This window comes from Silurus meridionalis, chromosome 16 (assembly GCF_014805685.1).
Source record: "Silurus meridionalis isolate SWU-2019-XX chromosome 16, ASM1480568v1, whole genome shotgun sequence".
Taxonomy (NCBI): Eukaryota; Metazoa; Chordata; class Actinopteri; order Siluriformes; family Siluridae; genus Silurus; species Silurus meridionalis.
In genome coordinates this window covers 16,256,954-16,271,953 of record NC_060899.1, presented here as the reverse complement: position 1 = coordinate 16,271,953, position 15,000 = coordinate 16,256,954, and the positions used below count along the sequence as shown (strand labels likewise).

The 15,000-nt window shown below is 42.4% G+C and overlaps 2 protein-coding genes across 7 annotated transcripts in view; one reads left to right on the top strand and one right to left on the bottom strand.

The window, feature by feature from the left end:
• dnai3 (dynein axonemal intermediate chain 3) overlaps positions 1 to 15,000 on the top strand; it is a 44,830-nt gene that overhangs the window by 11,585 nt on the left and 18,245 nt on the right. For 4 of the 5 annotated variants that reach the window (XM_046869059.1, XM_046869062.1, XM_046869060.1 and 1 more), the window contains exon 24: positions 1 to 1,293. This exon is cut by the window's left edge. The exons of the other annotated variant lie outside the window; for it this stretch is intronic. The gene's annotated coding sequence lies outside the window, so the exon portion shown is untranslated. Of the gene's footprint in view, positions 1,294 to 15,000 lie in introns of those variants that run through there. 5 annotated transcript variants of the gene reach the window in all.
• syde2 (synapse defective 1, Rho GTPase, homolog 2 (C. elegans)) overlaps positions 1,361 to 15,000 on the bottom strand; it is a 30,532-nt gene continuing 16,892 nt past the window's right edge. For both annotated transcript variants that reach the window (XM_046869057.1, XM_046869055.1), the window contains exons 4-7: positions 12,960 to 13,086; positions 9,565 to 9,746; positions 8,545 to 8,776; positions 1,361 to 4,513 (exon numbers count right to left, since the gene is read on the bottom strand). In XM_046869057.1, the coding sequence (XP_046725013.1) occupies positions 3,897 to 4,513; positions 8,545 to 8,776; positions 9,565 to 9,746; positions 12,960 to 13,086 (1,158 nt within the window). In that variant the 3' untranslated portion in view covers positions 1,361 to 3,896. The remainder of the gene's footprint in view (positions 4,514 to 8,544; positions 8,777 to 9,564; positions 9,747 to 12,959; positions 13,087 to 15,000) is intronic.

Below are 15,000 nucleotides of genomic sequence, written 5' to 3'. Positions count from 1 at the left end.
AACCTTTTTCTTCTATATACTTGAACCCAAACCTGTTCCAGCATGACAATGTCCCTGTGCACAGAGACAGCTCCATAAAGATCTGCTTTCCATAGGATGTAGTGGAACATCTTGAGTGGCCTGTTGACTACACCCCAGACCTCCTTATCGCACCTACATCAGAACACTTGTAGTTAAATAAATCCCACACAAATCTCCATAAAGTCCATAGGAACATCTTCCCAGAAGAGTGGAGCTCATTTTAACAGCATATGTCAACTAAATGTAGAATGGGACGTTAAAACAAAAAGCACGTAGGAATCTTATGGTCAGGTGTCCACAAACTTTTGGCATGCTAGTGTCTTGAATGGCGTTCGACCCCACGGAGTAGTGACCTGTTTAGTTGTGTGTTATTTAACGTGATCTTCAGAGCGAATGATCAACTCCATTCTTAGTCCTTCACTTTTTCTCCACTGCACCACTGTTTGTGGTTGAAGCTGTGGGTCTAGGCATGTTTCAGGTGGGCTATAAGTGCACACACACACACACACACACACACACACACACACACACACACACACACACACACACTGAGCGAGAGATTGTTTTCGCATTCTAAAAGAAGAAAGGGGCAAAAGTTCAGGCTGGCAGACAGTCCTGTATCAGATATCAGGCCAGTCTGAGAAAACACACTTCAGCGCTTGGTTTCTGGCTGCAGGAGCTCAAACACATTATTCCTTCATCACCACTTATCTTATACTCACCTTTCATTTCACACCGCATGCTGAGAAAGGAGATCTTCCTTCCTTCATAAGGATGTAAATCCACACACTCCTTCTTTCGCACCCACCCTACTCGCCAGATTTGGCTCCTGTGGACTTCGCCCTCGTCTCGGAGATGAAGAGCCAGCTTGCCGTTTTGACACCGTTGTGGAGATCCAGCGTGAATCGCAGAAGAAGCTTTTCGAAAAGAAGACTTTGGTTCGCTGTATTGATGTGCAAGGGGACTTTTTTGAAGGTGATAAATGAAGTACTTTATTGTAAACAGAGTCTCAAAACCTTTTGATACCACCTCATTGTGCTAACAGGATGGTTTTGGAAGATGGTTTTGGACCACGAATCCTACAAATGCTTTCTGCACTCGAGTCTCCATCAGTCCATAATCCGGGGATTTCCATTTCAATCCATAGAATGAAAATCCGGGGTCTGGCTAAAGACGGGTTTTCTTACAAGTTTGGTTCTTTTCCAGGTTCCTCCTGGAATGACTTGTAGTGGTGATTAATACAAGCATAAAGCATTACATCATCTTTCACATCAGCATGTCATGACTGCAGCTGAAGATTGTAAATAAAAGATTTCAGTAAAAACTCAGGATTCAGAAATGAAATATATACTTTATTACGAACGTATAGATATTTTTCAGTATCAGTACAAAGTATATGTGATTTAGTGACAGTTGTGTCGTTTTAGGGCCGTCCGACGAGAACAAAACACAAAATAGTCAACCGTACAATTGTTCCAAGCGAAAATCGACGCAAATTAAGGAATGTTTTGACGCTAAAATGAGCAGCTCACACTGTACATGAACTTCCAACCCCCCAACACCATGCGCTTGAGACGAACCCCTAATACCTGACCCAGGATCAGTTCTGAATTCATCCTCTGTACAATAGAGGACAGAACTCGAAAAAAAAAAACACACACCGGCTTGCACTCTCTCTCTCTCTCTCTCTCCATATATATATAAAATGCTACGGTGTTGAAAAAAACTGTCAATTCCAAATGCACAAAAAAACAACGTCAGAGAACAGCATTATTTTCCAGCTCACAGTTTTTCAGGAATGAGTAAAACGTTACAGAACCGAAGCGTGCCGGGGCGTTCACATTCCGGCACAAAGAAACCGGATTTAAATCAGCGCGCGTTCACACCAGCGCGCTGCATCACGTCTGTGTGTCTGAGCAAGTCGACATGGAAAACACCAACATTGACCTTTTCTTCCGTGACCTTAATGTGTGAGCCGTTGTGTTTATGTGAAACTCGTTTCTGAGCAGGTGAAAAGCACGACGAATTCACAAGCGTGCGAGCAGCTGCCGAACAAAACAAACAAACAAACAAACCGATATTAGCATCATTAAAATAAATCTCTATTTACACACATAAATACAGACGCACGAATTGGACTGTAAAGCTTTCGACCGTGCAGCGTTAAAAAAAACTAGCGCGTGAACAAAACCTCACGTCGTCTTCTTTTATTATCACGTGTGACGTAGCGCTTCGAATCGTCCTGCACTCGCAAACAAGAAAGAAAACATTACCTTATTTATAAAATGTATTATTTTTTTAGCCTGAATGCTACAAGGCAGCTGAGGAACATTTAAATACACACGCAAGCTGTCAAAAAATATATTTATATATATCATACTCCGATTCTATTTACACTCACATCTGATAAATACTGACAAAAACAAAAACAAAACCGGTTTCCCCGAACTGCAGAGGAAAACGTTACCTGTCGTTATCAAACACACGACCAGCTGTGTTTATTTTCCCAACATGGTGAAGGAGTCGCCATGTTGACTCCTTCGCAGAATGGAGAAAAAACCCAAACATCAGACTGCGATTAATCTCCAGTAGATTCCACCTGCTACTGTTAAATAACATTAACAAAATTAGCATGAATTTTTACGCTTACGCTGGATATAAAAATACACTCGAACATCTGCAGAAAAAAAAACGAGTGAGATGATCGTCAGGGCGACCGCGCGACACTTTTAGCAAAACTATTAGCCAACGTGGTGGTTTTATTTACTGAACAACCGTAGTGTTAGCAACATTTAACCGATTAGCATGTTAGCATGCGTAAGTGATTAATCCGTTAAAACTGCTTAAACATCAGATAGCTACTTAGAGACGTATAGCGAACGTTTGCTAGCTGCGTTGAAGATGAGGAAATGTTGTTGAGCGAATACATCGAGACGTATTTTACGCTACTTTTTAGTGTGAATGGGATTCAGAATTTCAGGTGGGACAAGTTTCACATGTTTGAATTCCTGGGTTTTTTGGGAGGTGTAATATGTACAGATTTGACACCGTGTGGACGGTTAGCTTCAAACCTTTTCCAGAATTTAGGGCTGTTGACAGGTTTCAGGAGGTAGGTAGCGTTTGGGGTGTGTAGTTTATTTACAAGTGTACAAATGGCTTTGGTTTTTTTGTGGTGTTTTAGGATTAGCGTAAGGTATATTAGCTTGTTGTAGGATTAGCGTAAGGTATATTAGCTTGTTGTAGGATTAGCGTAAGGTATATTAGCTTGTTGTAGGATTAGCGTAAGTTATATTAGCTTGTTGTAGGATTAGCGTTAGGTATATTAGCTTGTTGTAGCATTAACGTAAGGTATATTAGCTTGTTGTAGGATTAGCGTAAGGTATATTAGTTTGTTGTAGGATTAGCATAAGGATCTATTCATCTGACTGTATTTCATGTTGTCTGAATGGACAACCCGAATCCCCGGCTCCGCCTCCAACAGCTGGCTTCCGTAAGTGCATCGGGTAACGTTACATAATTTTTTCCGTACCTCGTTAAAATAACAAAAATAAAGTTCGCCACGGCTTTAAGTACCACCTTTACACGGCGAAGGCACCAGACTCCGCCCCCTCAGGGCTCAACAGCTTCTTCTAATAATAAGAAAAAAAATACCGTGGCAACGATAACGAGCAAAGGTAACAAACCCGACCAGATGACGAGGAACCCGAGAAGAAACCGGAGGCCTCAAAAATGTAAGGAATGTCAGTAGGTCCGTAGTGTGTGTGTGTGTGTGTGTGTGTGTGTGTGTGTTGGGTGGGAGGGGCGGGTTTAAACAAGTGCGATGTTTGAGAGACCAAAGTCATTATGGAGAAATTTCAGAACCTGACATGGTCGGTTTAATACCCGACATTGAGCTTGTTCTTGTTCAGCTCTCGCTCCAGGTTGCCGATGAGAACGTCAATGCTCTCCTGTAGATCTCGCAGGTTCACCCTGTTGCTTAGAACAGGGCTGATCTCCTGGATCTTCATAAACGCCTGATACGTGTGCTCTTTGGCTCGGTGCTCTTCCTGCTCCACTAGCATCCGACCGTACGACTTTAACAACGGCGTGTCCTCGTTCTCTTGTCGTTCCTCGACAAAAAGTTCTTCCTGAACGTCGCTCTTTTGCTCGTTCTCCACTTCTATTTCGACGTCGTTTCCACTTTCGAGCGTTTCTTTCTCCTCGTTCACCCGTTCTTTGTCCTTCTCCTCTTCGCTTGGAACGTCGGCGTAGTCGGCTTCCTCTTCCTCCTCTGTATGCATCTGGTGAAGGTACGTCTTCTTGCAGTCGCTCCAGTCTCCGGCGTAGCGGTTGCTCGGACTGTCCAGGCGCCCGGGACGGGGACGCAGAACTCCTGCTAGCTCGGCGTCGCTCAGGTTTAACACTTGGGGGCGCTCTTTTCTTCTCCTCACCGGGGCCAGAGGTTTCGTGGGGTCCATGGCAGTAGATGAAGGTTTGCTCTGGACATCTGCAACTGAAACAACAGGGACAAGGAAGAAAGGAAGGATATTTAGTGCAAAAACAAATTAGCCAAAGAGCATGAAGCGGATCTGATAGCATGCTAGTGTAGTAGAGAACTGAGAATACATTGTGGACAGACACATGCATCAAAAACACACACAAAAAAGAAGAAATGTTTTTCAAACAAGCTTCTCACACAAAAACTGAAGCAATTCTAAATGCTAATTCTGTTTTAAAAAAAACAAGCTCCTTTTTCATGTTATTTTCTAAACAGACAATTAGCTGTTTCCCCCCCGAAATCTCTGTGAGGTGAAGAGTCTGAGGTAACTGGAAAAGCTAACGGCGTATTATGCCATTATTTCTAAACCTAGCGTACCTGATACAAAGCTAATAATATTCTTCCACTCTCCCTGCAAAAAGCTTAAAGCTCAAACCACACCAGTTCCAAACCATTTCACTTCATGTTACCTGCCTGGCTCAGCCCGCTAGGCTGAGCTAACCACGCCGCTCACGTTAGCCGCTGCCTACATGGGAAGCCGTTGACACAAAACAGAAAAAAACAAACAGCACAAAGGTTAAATCGCTATGATTCACTGCTAACAAATGAAAACGCAAAATGAAAAAAAAACGTGTGTTAATTTTGCGGACTATGATGCAAAAAAATTAATAAAACAAAAGTTAGCAGGCAAAAAGCACGGAAAAATAGAATTAGCTTTGTAGAATTTGGATTTCAATAGCTAATGTTAGCAAAGATTTAGATTTTGCTTCACCATACACAAGACTATTGCAATATTAGCTAATTATTAGCAACACGTTCCACAATATTGGGATTACTGAATACTTTAGCAAAAAATGCTAGTAAAATGAAGGATTTAGAGGGTTTTTTTTTTTGCTAAAGTTAGCTTTGTATTTTTTTCTATTTGAGGTAAAAGTTGCAATATTATCAGATTATTAGCAAAAAGCCCCAACATATTAGCATTAGTCTCTCAGAGCTATCATGGTAGCTGATACCGATAAACAACATTAGCATGTTAAACAGGCGCATCCCAGAATACTGTTTGCCAAAAAATGTAGCTAGAAGAATAAAAAATATGGATGTAAGAGATGTTAGCTTTGGATTTTTTACTTCCTGAGGTGAATGATTGCAATATTAGCAATAGTTTCCATATTGGCATAAGTGAATCCGTTATAGAAAAAAGGAAAGAGCTAGTAAAGTTATATTTAGGATTTTCTAGCAAATGTTAGCTTTGTATTTGTGCTATATCCTGAGGTAAATGTTTATTATTGATTATTAGCAAATTATTAGCACATTATTAGAATTCTTTTTGTCAAAAGAAAAATTAATTGGCAAAGTAAAAATATAGATTCTAGAGCTTGTCTAGCTAAAGTTAGCTTTGTCATTTTGCTATATACTGAGGTAAACGTTTGCAATATTAACACATTTTTAGCAAGAATTTTGACAATATTAGCAATAGCGTTAGTCTGATGCAGTTTAGAGAGAGACGGGAGTAAAAATAAAATTCATTGCTTGGCAAATTAGCGTCGAATTTGGTTTATTTTAACATGAAGACATTTTGTTTGCTCTGTTGGTTTAGAAGGTCAATCCAGGGTTATAGAATACACCATACACACACTCACTTACACACATGGCTGTAGCTCTGACAGACTAAAAATACCCTCACACACACACACACACACACACACACACACACACACATACTAGCATTTTATTTCTTCCTTCAGCGTCGGCCATTTTGTGCTAAACTATCCCAGACTGTCCACATCCTCTTTAGATGAAAAACCTACAAAATTATACACCTATCTGCAGTCTGTTTCACCACTGCCACCACCACCACCACCACCCATCAACCCCCGAGTGCGTTTCCGTGGAAACGCGCCCTCAAGGAGGTGGATTGCGGTAAGGCCTGAGCATCTCAGGGTGAAGCGGCTAAGCACAGGGCTAAAGGTTAGGTCAGGAATGTGGGTAATTATAGAGCGAGCTTATTGCATTTTTCCCTGCAGGAAGTGCTGCCAAGGGACGCTAACTTTATATAGCACCTTTAGCAGAATGTTAAACGTTTTTTCATAGACAAAAGAAAAGACTAAAGTTAAAGCCAAAACGAGACTGATAAGAAGTGAGGACGTAGCCGATAAGGACACGGCTAACTGTGCATAGCGATTCGACGTCTACCGCTTGCGGAGAAAAAATTTGACGTTACATCCTCACCACTAGTCACTAGTGCACTTACAATCAGCTAATTTTAGAACTTGCAGTTGCATCATTGATGTGGATTTTACCTCAGAAATTGGCACAACTGCATAATTATGTTTGTAAACCTCGTTACGTTTGCACGCAGAATTCCCCTAAACCAATATGCAAAAGTCTCGTGATTTCAGCAACTTGAGATCTTTCAGCTTTCAGTGCAGCTTGGAAGGAAGTAGCAGAGCTTACTGGCAAGCACAGAGCTAGTTAGAGGTTAGGAGCTCGCTTGGATTGCTACACTAGTCTGAGTGCAAAGCTGGCATTAGCGAAATGTGTGTATATCAGTGATACTGGAGACACTCGCTCGGGTTCCATCCGTGAAGTACAAGGTGGTAACAAAAAGTTTTGATGGCAGCACAAAGCTGCAAGCACAGTCACAGGCAGCACCGACCTTCATAAGTCAGTGTGCCAAAAGAAAAATCATCCTGTGTACATCTGGAGCTGTGCAACTGGTGCTGGTCTGACCACGTACATTACCACGTCTGCGATTCTGACCACGTGAGCACTCTGTCACCGAGCTTCTCCTCACACGGAAAACAACTCGATCTGAAACTTTCGCACAAACCCTACTCGCCAGATTTGGCTCCTGCAGACTTTCCCCTCTTCCCGAAGATGAAGCTCAAAGGTTGCCGTTTTGAATCGCAGGAGGTGTTTGAGACGCTTCGAAAAGAAGACTTCCAGGACACGTTCCAGAAGAACCCTGGGAGCACTGATTTGATGTGCAAGGGGACTATTTTTAAGCTGATGGTATGGAAACGTAGATAAATAAAGTATTTTCTTGTAAACAGAGCGAATCTCCAAACTTAATAAAACCACTCGTATTTCTTAATTAGAAAAGTCAGAATCCAGGGAATTCATCCACCTTCACGTCGGGGAAAACCTACACCAAATTGAGCGTCACACCCGGATCACGTCGCTACGCTGACAGGCTTTGTCGTCTCTGCTTTTCTGCAAAGCGGATTAGAAGCAATCCTGAGGGCATGCAGCTGTTTCTCTCACCATAGATTCTCTTCAGGATAAACGCTGGCCTCAGGGGGACGGGATTCCTCGCGTGGTCTCAAACCTCCATGGCTTCGGTTTCCTTTACATTTCCCTCCGTGCCTTCCCCTCTCTCTCTCCACCCAGCCCCCCACGCCGACGGAGAAGGTTACCACGCCCGTTTGATCTCCCATATGGAAGCAGATCTTGTTTGCCCTATGTTTAGGGACTGAAGGAACTGAGGGTGTATCAAAGAGGCTTCAGAATGGACGAGTGGCTATGAACCACAGAGGTGAAACTCGATCTGAGATGTTTCAGTGCTGTGTGTTTATATCCGGAAATAAAAAGGAGTCACGAGATGTTTTTTTTTCTCGTACAACAATAATCTGTAACGAAATGTAATTTTTCTGTTTATAGTTACGTTTATTTTGAGTTTAAATTAATCTCATCTCCGGAAAACGCTGGAAAAGCTGACACTGGAGACTCCTTCTATACATGCCAATCAGAATACAGACTCCACTGGCAGCCAGTCAACTGTGTTTTATGTGTGTCCAATAACATGCTATTAGCAGGAGGCGGTAGCTCAGTGGTGAAGGCATTGGTCTTCGGATCTCACCATGCTGCCCTTGAGCAAGGCCCTTAACACTGCCCTGCTCAGTTGTAAGTCGTTTTGGATAAGGGTATCTGCCAAATGCCATAAATGTAATGTACTTTTTCAGCACTATCACTATATGTGTGTGTGTGTGTGTGTGTGTGTGTGTGTGTGTGTGTGTGTGTGTGTGTGTGTGTAAGAGTGTTGTTACCTGGCCACAGCTGCAGCAGATAGTGCAGAACCTCGATGTGTTTTTTAAAGTGCAGCGCGCTGGCTAGCTCCTCCGAGTCCATGAACACTCGGTTAGCGAGACCCGAAGCATCCTGTCTCTGACTGAGCAGCACGGGTCCGAAACACACAGCCAGGTTCTGGCACGTCATCTTGTTCACCTCGTGATGCAACGCGACACGCTTCAGGTGGTCCAGAAGTTTCCTTAGAGTCGTCTAGAAGAAGGAAAGAGGTGAGAGTGAGTGTGTAGCAAGAGAACTAAACACACTGCTAACAAGCATGGTGGAATAAGATAGCTGTAGAACCTTCAAGGTGTCTTCTGTTGTGTTTCTGAGGAACCCGTAGAAGTTTCACTAGTGTTTTTCCTGTTAGAAATTATTCCGAGTGGAACTTTTTAAGAATGAACGAAATATTGATGAGATTTTTTTCCAATTAAGCAACAAAACATTTCAAATCTTCTTTGATGTTATTAAAGAAGATTTGAAGTTTGGACCACAAAAGAACCACTTTTTCCTTTTTCTAACTACTAGGTGTAATGACTCTGAAGGTGTGTGGTACAAACTCCAGTATTCTCTTTATAAAAGATGAAGAACTTAAGAACCTGTATAAAATTGTCTAAACTTTATTGGAATGTGGTACAATTGTAGAAAATGGGTTCTTTGGGTAATTGTGTTACACAAACAATAAAGTATTGATAACTATTTCCTCTTTAAGAACTAGCTTAAGGTTCTTTAAGGAGGATTCACTCTAAACCTAAGCGTTCTTAGCCTTTAAAAAAGTCCTACATGAAACTTGGATGGAGAAACTCTAAATTGTAGGGTTCTATACAGAGCCTTTGAGACAATGGACAAATCTACAAGACCTCCAAGCTCTTATCTAGCAAAATCCATCCAAGCAGATAAAGTGATGGATTGAAGTGAGAAACCAGCAATAGAACAGTGGGAGAACATTTTCTACAGAAAAACTAAAAGTGTAAAATCCAAAACCTGAAGGTTTCTGGTACCTTCTCGATCTCCGGCAGCGTTTCGAGCAATCCCGCGGCATGGTCCGAGTCGAGCGGGTCGTTCTCACAGCTGCCGCTTCCCATCAGCAGCGGTCGCTTGGACATGGCGTCTAGAACCGCCTCATACAGAGGTTTAGAGATGAGAGGATGAGGAAGCTCCCTCAGATAGTCTTTCAGAACACCTAAAGGAGAAGAAGAACAAATGACAAGAGAAAGAGAGAGAGATTACTGATTTAAGATCAACAAAGCGACAAAACAAAAGGTTCTTTATTACAAATATTTTTTATAAAGTCACAGTCATGTCACGTGACATCACGTGAGAATTAACCAATGAAATATGTGAAATCACAAAAGACTGACATGACGTGTCAAAATGCTCAGCATGATGGGGAGTGTTGATATCTGGGTAAAATTGTGATGTCACACTAGGTCACATGATGTTATTAGCCCCACCCCCACAGAAAGTAACAGTGAACATCGAAGTGTGACATCTTGAAACGGAAAGGAGAACCTCCCCAGACACTCCGCAGTGAAGAAACAAGCGTGTTGGGTGACGAATTTCGCATTGACAAACGTCACTCATATTTACTTCAGGAAATGTCCAGTTCTAGACATTTATTCATTATAGTAAAAAAAATTATAAAATAAATCGCAAAAAATATTAAGTAGTCATTAAAAAATTCAGGGGGCACTGAGATACCTGACAAATTACAACCAGGATCATCTCCAATAAAGCTGATCCATTATTCAGTCTCCTCTCTCCTCCTTTCTTCTCTTCTTCACCTTTCTTCCCCTCCCCTCTTCCTGTCTTCCCCACGCCTCTCCACTCTTCTCCTCCCCATTTTTCACCTCTCTTTTCTCCTCCTCCTCTCTCAGACTTGGCAGTGTGAGTAGAACTCATTGTTGTGGTGTATCTGAGAGACGTTGGATTTGTCCCAGGATGGACAGATCGACTTTTCACACCTGAGCGTGGAGTCTCACGCCGAGTCGCTCCATAAAATCAGAGCCAGACGGGAACGCAACACCGCTAATCACCGCACTCGATCCGAGACCTGGACGCTAACGCTAACCCGAGAGTCTCGAGACTTCCTGAGACGAGTGATCAGTTCTGCATGAGTGAAACCGAGACGATAAACAGGCTGTGAGACTCGGACGAGCTCAAACGAGGGCTAGTGAACAGGACTAGCGCTGATTAGCACACTTCAAAATGTAGAGCTAATCTAGTCAGGGTTCGGATCTGAATCAAGAATGACTGGAGTAAAAATAGCATTTTAAACACACACACACACACACACACACACACACACACACACACACACACACACACACACACACACACACACACACACAATGCTGGACTGTTTTTGCTAAGCAAAATAGTGGTTCATTAATCAAATCTGATTGGGAATTGGCCAAGATTAGCCTTGTGGCTCTGGTAATCACACACACACACACACACACACACACACACCTCAAAGTGCTCTCAGCACTTAGCAAAACATGGTGCTTAACGCATGAGCTAACTTTTCACCAAGTTATATAACGCTAAACAAATCACGCTTCAGCTAATTTAGCAAGCTGGAGGATCGTTAGGTTTTCTTCCAAAAAGCTAGGCTAACCAAAATCTCACTCACTTTTTGCTAACTGCTAAATCAGATGGCAGATGCTGTATCAGATGGCAGCAGATGAAATGTTGTTAGCAAGTTAGCATCCGTTGTAAGTGTAGCAGCAAGCTCGCGAAATGACACTGTAATTCGCTCTTTCACGCTCAGCAAACTTAGTTTTTTTGCATAATTTCTGCAAAATTGTAGCATTTTTGCATCAGCTGATGGACTGTAGCAGAACATTCTGGAAAGTTGTGGCTCGTTTCTGATGGTTCTACAATCCTTTCACGACACCGCGTTTCGTACAAATGTGTTACACAGAAATATACAGTTCCTCCACTCAGGTATGGTTCCGCGCCTGCGTTGTCCTGGAAATGGCTGGTTTCCAAGGACACCGCATCCTTTCTGATTAACGGCAGGTGGACGCGAGAAGTTTAGCATTACGGTTAACATTAGTACACTATTATTCTCTGTCTTTTTCCCTGTGACACGTGTGCGACGTGCCCTCCCTCTTAACGGGACGTGATGGCAACACTTTGAGACACGTCCTTCAACAAACACATCCGTACAAACCTTGATAACCCGCTGTGTGTGTGTGTGTGTGTGTGTGTGTGTGTTTCACCATTAAGTAAATGTCAATGATTAACGTACTATGGCTTGGCTGCTCTCTTTGTACTATTTCTAACACCCTTCCCCCGCTTCACACACACACACACACACACACACACACACACACACACACACACACACACACACAGAGCTTATAAACACAAGGTCATGACTGTTGTGAAGGCAGGTGGCGGTGCTACTCGCAGGTGTGAGAAGTGTTTTCACAGTTTGACCAATGTGTTTCTCAAACACACACACACACACACACACACACACACACACACACACACACACACACACACACACACACACACAGTGCCCCTGACTTTTGGCTTGCCCCTCCCCCTTCTCTCTGTGGCTTTGTCTCTGTTAGCACTCTGCTAATCCAGCAGGCGTGAGTCAAATACCATCTGTGTGTGTTCACACACAAAGAGGCCACTTGTTAATGACTTTTTGTGTCTTTACAGGAGACACACACACACACACACACACACAGCAATGGGGGAAGTGGGTAACATATGGAAGTCAGCATTCAGAAACACAGTTTTCCAAAAGATAAAACGTGTGTGTGTGTGTGTGTGTGTGTGTGTGTGTGTGTGTGTGTGTGTGTGTGTGTCCTTCTGGATAAGGGCATGTCATAGGTCCTCACTTTTTTTGACCCTACTTTATTTGTTCCTTCTACATCAGGCACCTTTTCACCTCAATAGTTCTGGAACGTCTTCAACAAAGTTCCAAGTTCCGGTTCCGTATCTCAGACACACGGTGGAACTTCAGATCGTTCCAAAACCTTTTCGGATTAAACAGACGAAGTAGTGGAGGTGATGTGTGTGTGTGTGTGTGTGTCCTTCTTCCAAGTGAGGGAGTATCATAGGTTCCCAGTTTTTTCACCCCATTTTTATTTGTTCCTCATACATCAAGTACCCTTCCACCTAAGAGGTTCAGGGACCTTTTCTGGAAGTTACCGAGTCCGAATTAAACTGACGAGTTGGTCGAGATTGTGTGTGTGTGTGTGTGTGTGTGTGTGTGTATATGTGTGAGAGAGAGAAAGTGCAATACAAAGAAACTTGTGAGCTTAGATTTGACCTTTGACCTTCAGCTAATCTCTCTCTTTTCAAAATTAGCCATGAAGCGCAACTGTGTGTGTGTATCTGAGTGTGTATATGTGGTGTGTGTGTGTGTTACCTGTAATGACATTGATGTCGGGGTAGTTGCTCTCTGACAGCTCGACGGCGTGGCTGTCTCTCTCAAACGCCTCCCTCAGCTCCTTCTTGACGGCGGCTGAGCCGCACAAACGATACAGTCCTACCACCTGAAAACACACACACACACACACACACACACACACACACACACACACACACACAAAAGCAGCGTTAGATATATTTATGAATGTAATAAACACAATATCTAAGAAAAAGATCTGTGATGTTACCATGACTACCAGCTATGACGCGAGATTAGTGATTAGCAAAACAGAAACTGAAACTGTGATTATTACTGCTACAGCATTTCTCAGAGGTAGCTGAAGTAGGGGGTGGGGACAGAGGGAAAACTAACGGAAAACTGTTAACTTTTACAGGCTGGTAACCACCAATTAGCAACAAAACTCCGGATTATGCATATAGGGATTCATTAAAACGGTAAATAATTAGAAAATGTCTCTGCAAGGTGAAAGAATCGCCTCAGAAAGTGTTGAAACCTGAAGGGAGAAGAAACCGATAATGTCATAGTGGACATAAATGTATTTGTTATTTCTGAGGTATTAAGCTATTCCGGCGGTTTTGTGTCTATCATTAGAGATCGAGGCGTCTGTGGAGAACACAGAGTTGCGTCATCGAGTGCTTCGGTGTCTACACTCGGAAATCTAATCAGCTTAGCTTATTAGCATGCGCACCAATGACCTGCAGAAAAACCCCACATCGGTTGTAAATTTCTACGTGACACCTTTGCTCCTTTTTTCCTCAACAACAATTTCTGATTTGCATATCTTTCACGCTATATTGTCCGCCCGCTTCACAAGGCCGTGCGCGAGGTCGGAAACTCTCACAGAAAACCACTGACTTACCACGGATTTGTTGGAAATGAAAGCAAACATCTCATGATTTAAATGTTCTCTAGACAATATAAAGGAAACGACGTTCTACTGCTCGGCTGTGACGCTAAAGAAAAACTATTCTCAATGTCTCCTTTCCTCATGGTTGCCTTTTGGAGACGCAGAACATGTCATCCATTTACAGACTGATTTAGGATCACCTTAAACACTTCCATGGAAAGAAAAAGGGTTTAGGGAAAGAAACTTCCCGTGCTTTAGCTGTAGCAGAACTGCGGACAAAAGAGTGTGTGTGTGTGTGTGTGTGTGTGTAGTGTTTGAGCTGCATGTGTTTAAGTTAGAGAGACAGCGAACAAGAGATGAATAGCTAAAGGCCTGGCGAGGGGCCTGGATACACAACCGTTACAGAGACCCTGCGTATGTGTGTGTGTGTAAGTGTGTGTGTAAGAGTTTTTTTTTACTGCTAGCCAATGCCATTGACAATTTTACTGCAGTCTGAACTTTACAAACACACCGCTAATTAACAATCGCTTACAGCTTCTATTCTTTCGAATCAAATAAAAATAAATCGGAGGCCAGACTTTAATGCACGTGAGCTCAGGAGTACACGTCCGCCGAACTTCCGGCTGTGAAACGAATTAGTGTACATTATTAATTATTCAGCTATTTTCTGCCACGATTAACAATGTGCTTGTAAATACTACGAATGTTAATACTTGTAGTTATAATGTCACAATATAACAACCATGGGTTAAGATGGAAAAACTTTTGTGTCCTGAGAAGTGGGAGGGGCAAACAACACAACAACCCGGCACAGGCGTGTAATTGGCACAAATTAAATTGATTGAATAAAATTAAATAAATGGAAAAAATTTTTAATAGTTTAATTTGTTAGACCCCATTTGGGTAATACAGAGAAATAGCCTTTCTAAAGATATGTTCTACTTAACTGTTCTACATATTTCAGCATACTCTTCAGCATACAGCAAATTTCTTCATTTAAGACACACACAAAATATTATTTATTCATGTTTTCAGATTATAACTATTTTCCGCATGTAAAACAGGGATTGAATTTGGCACAGATGTGCACCGTACCGAAACTGTTTGGTACAAATACGTGTACCGTTACACCCTTATACCTGGCATGAAGTTGAACTTTACGCAAAAAAA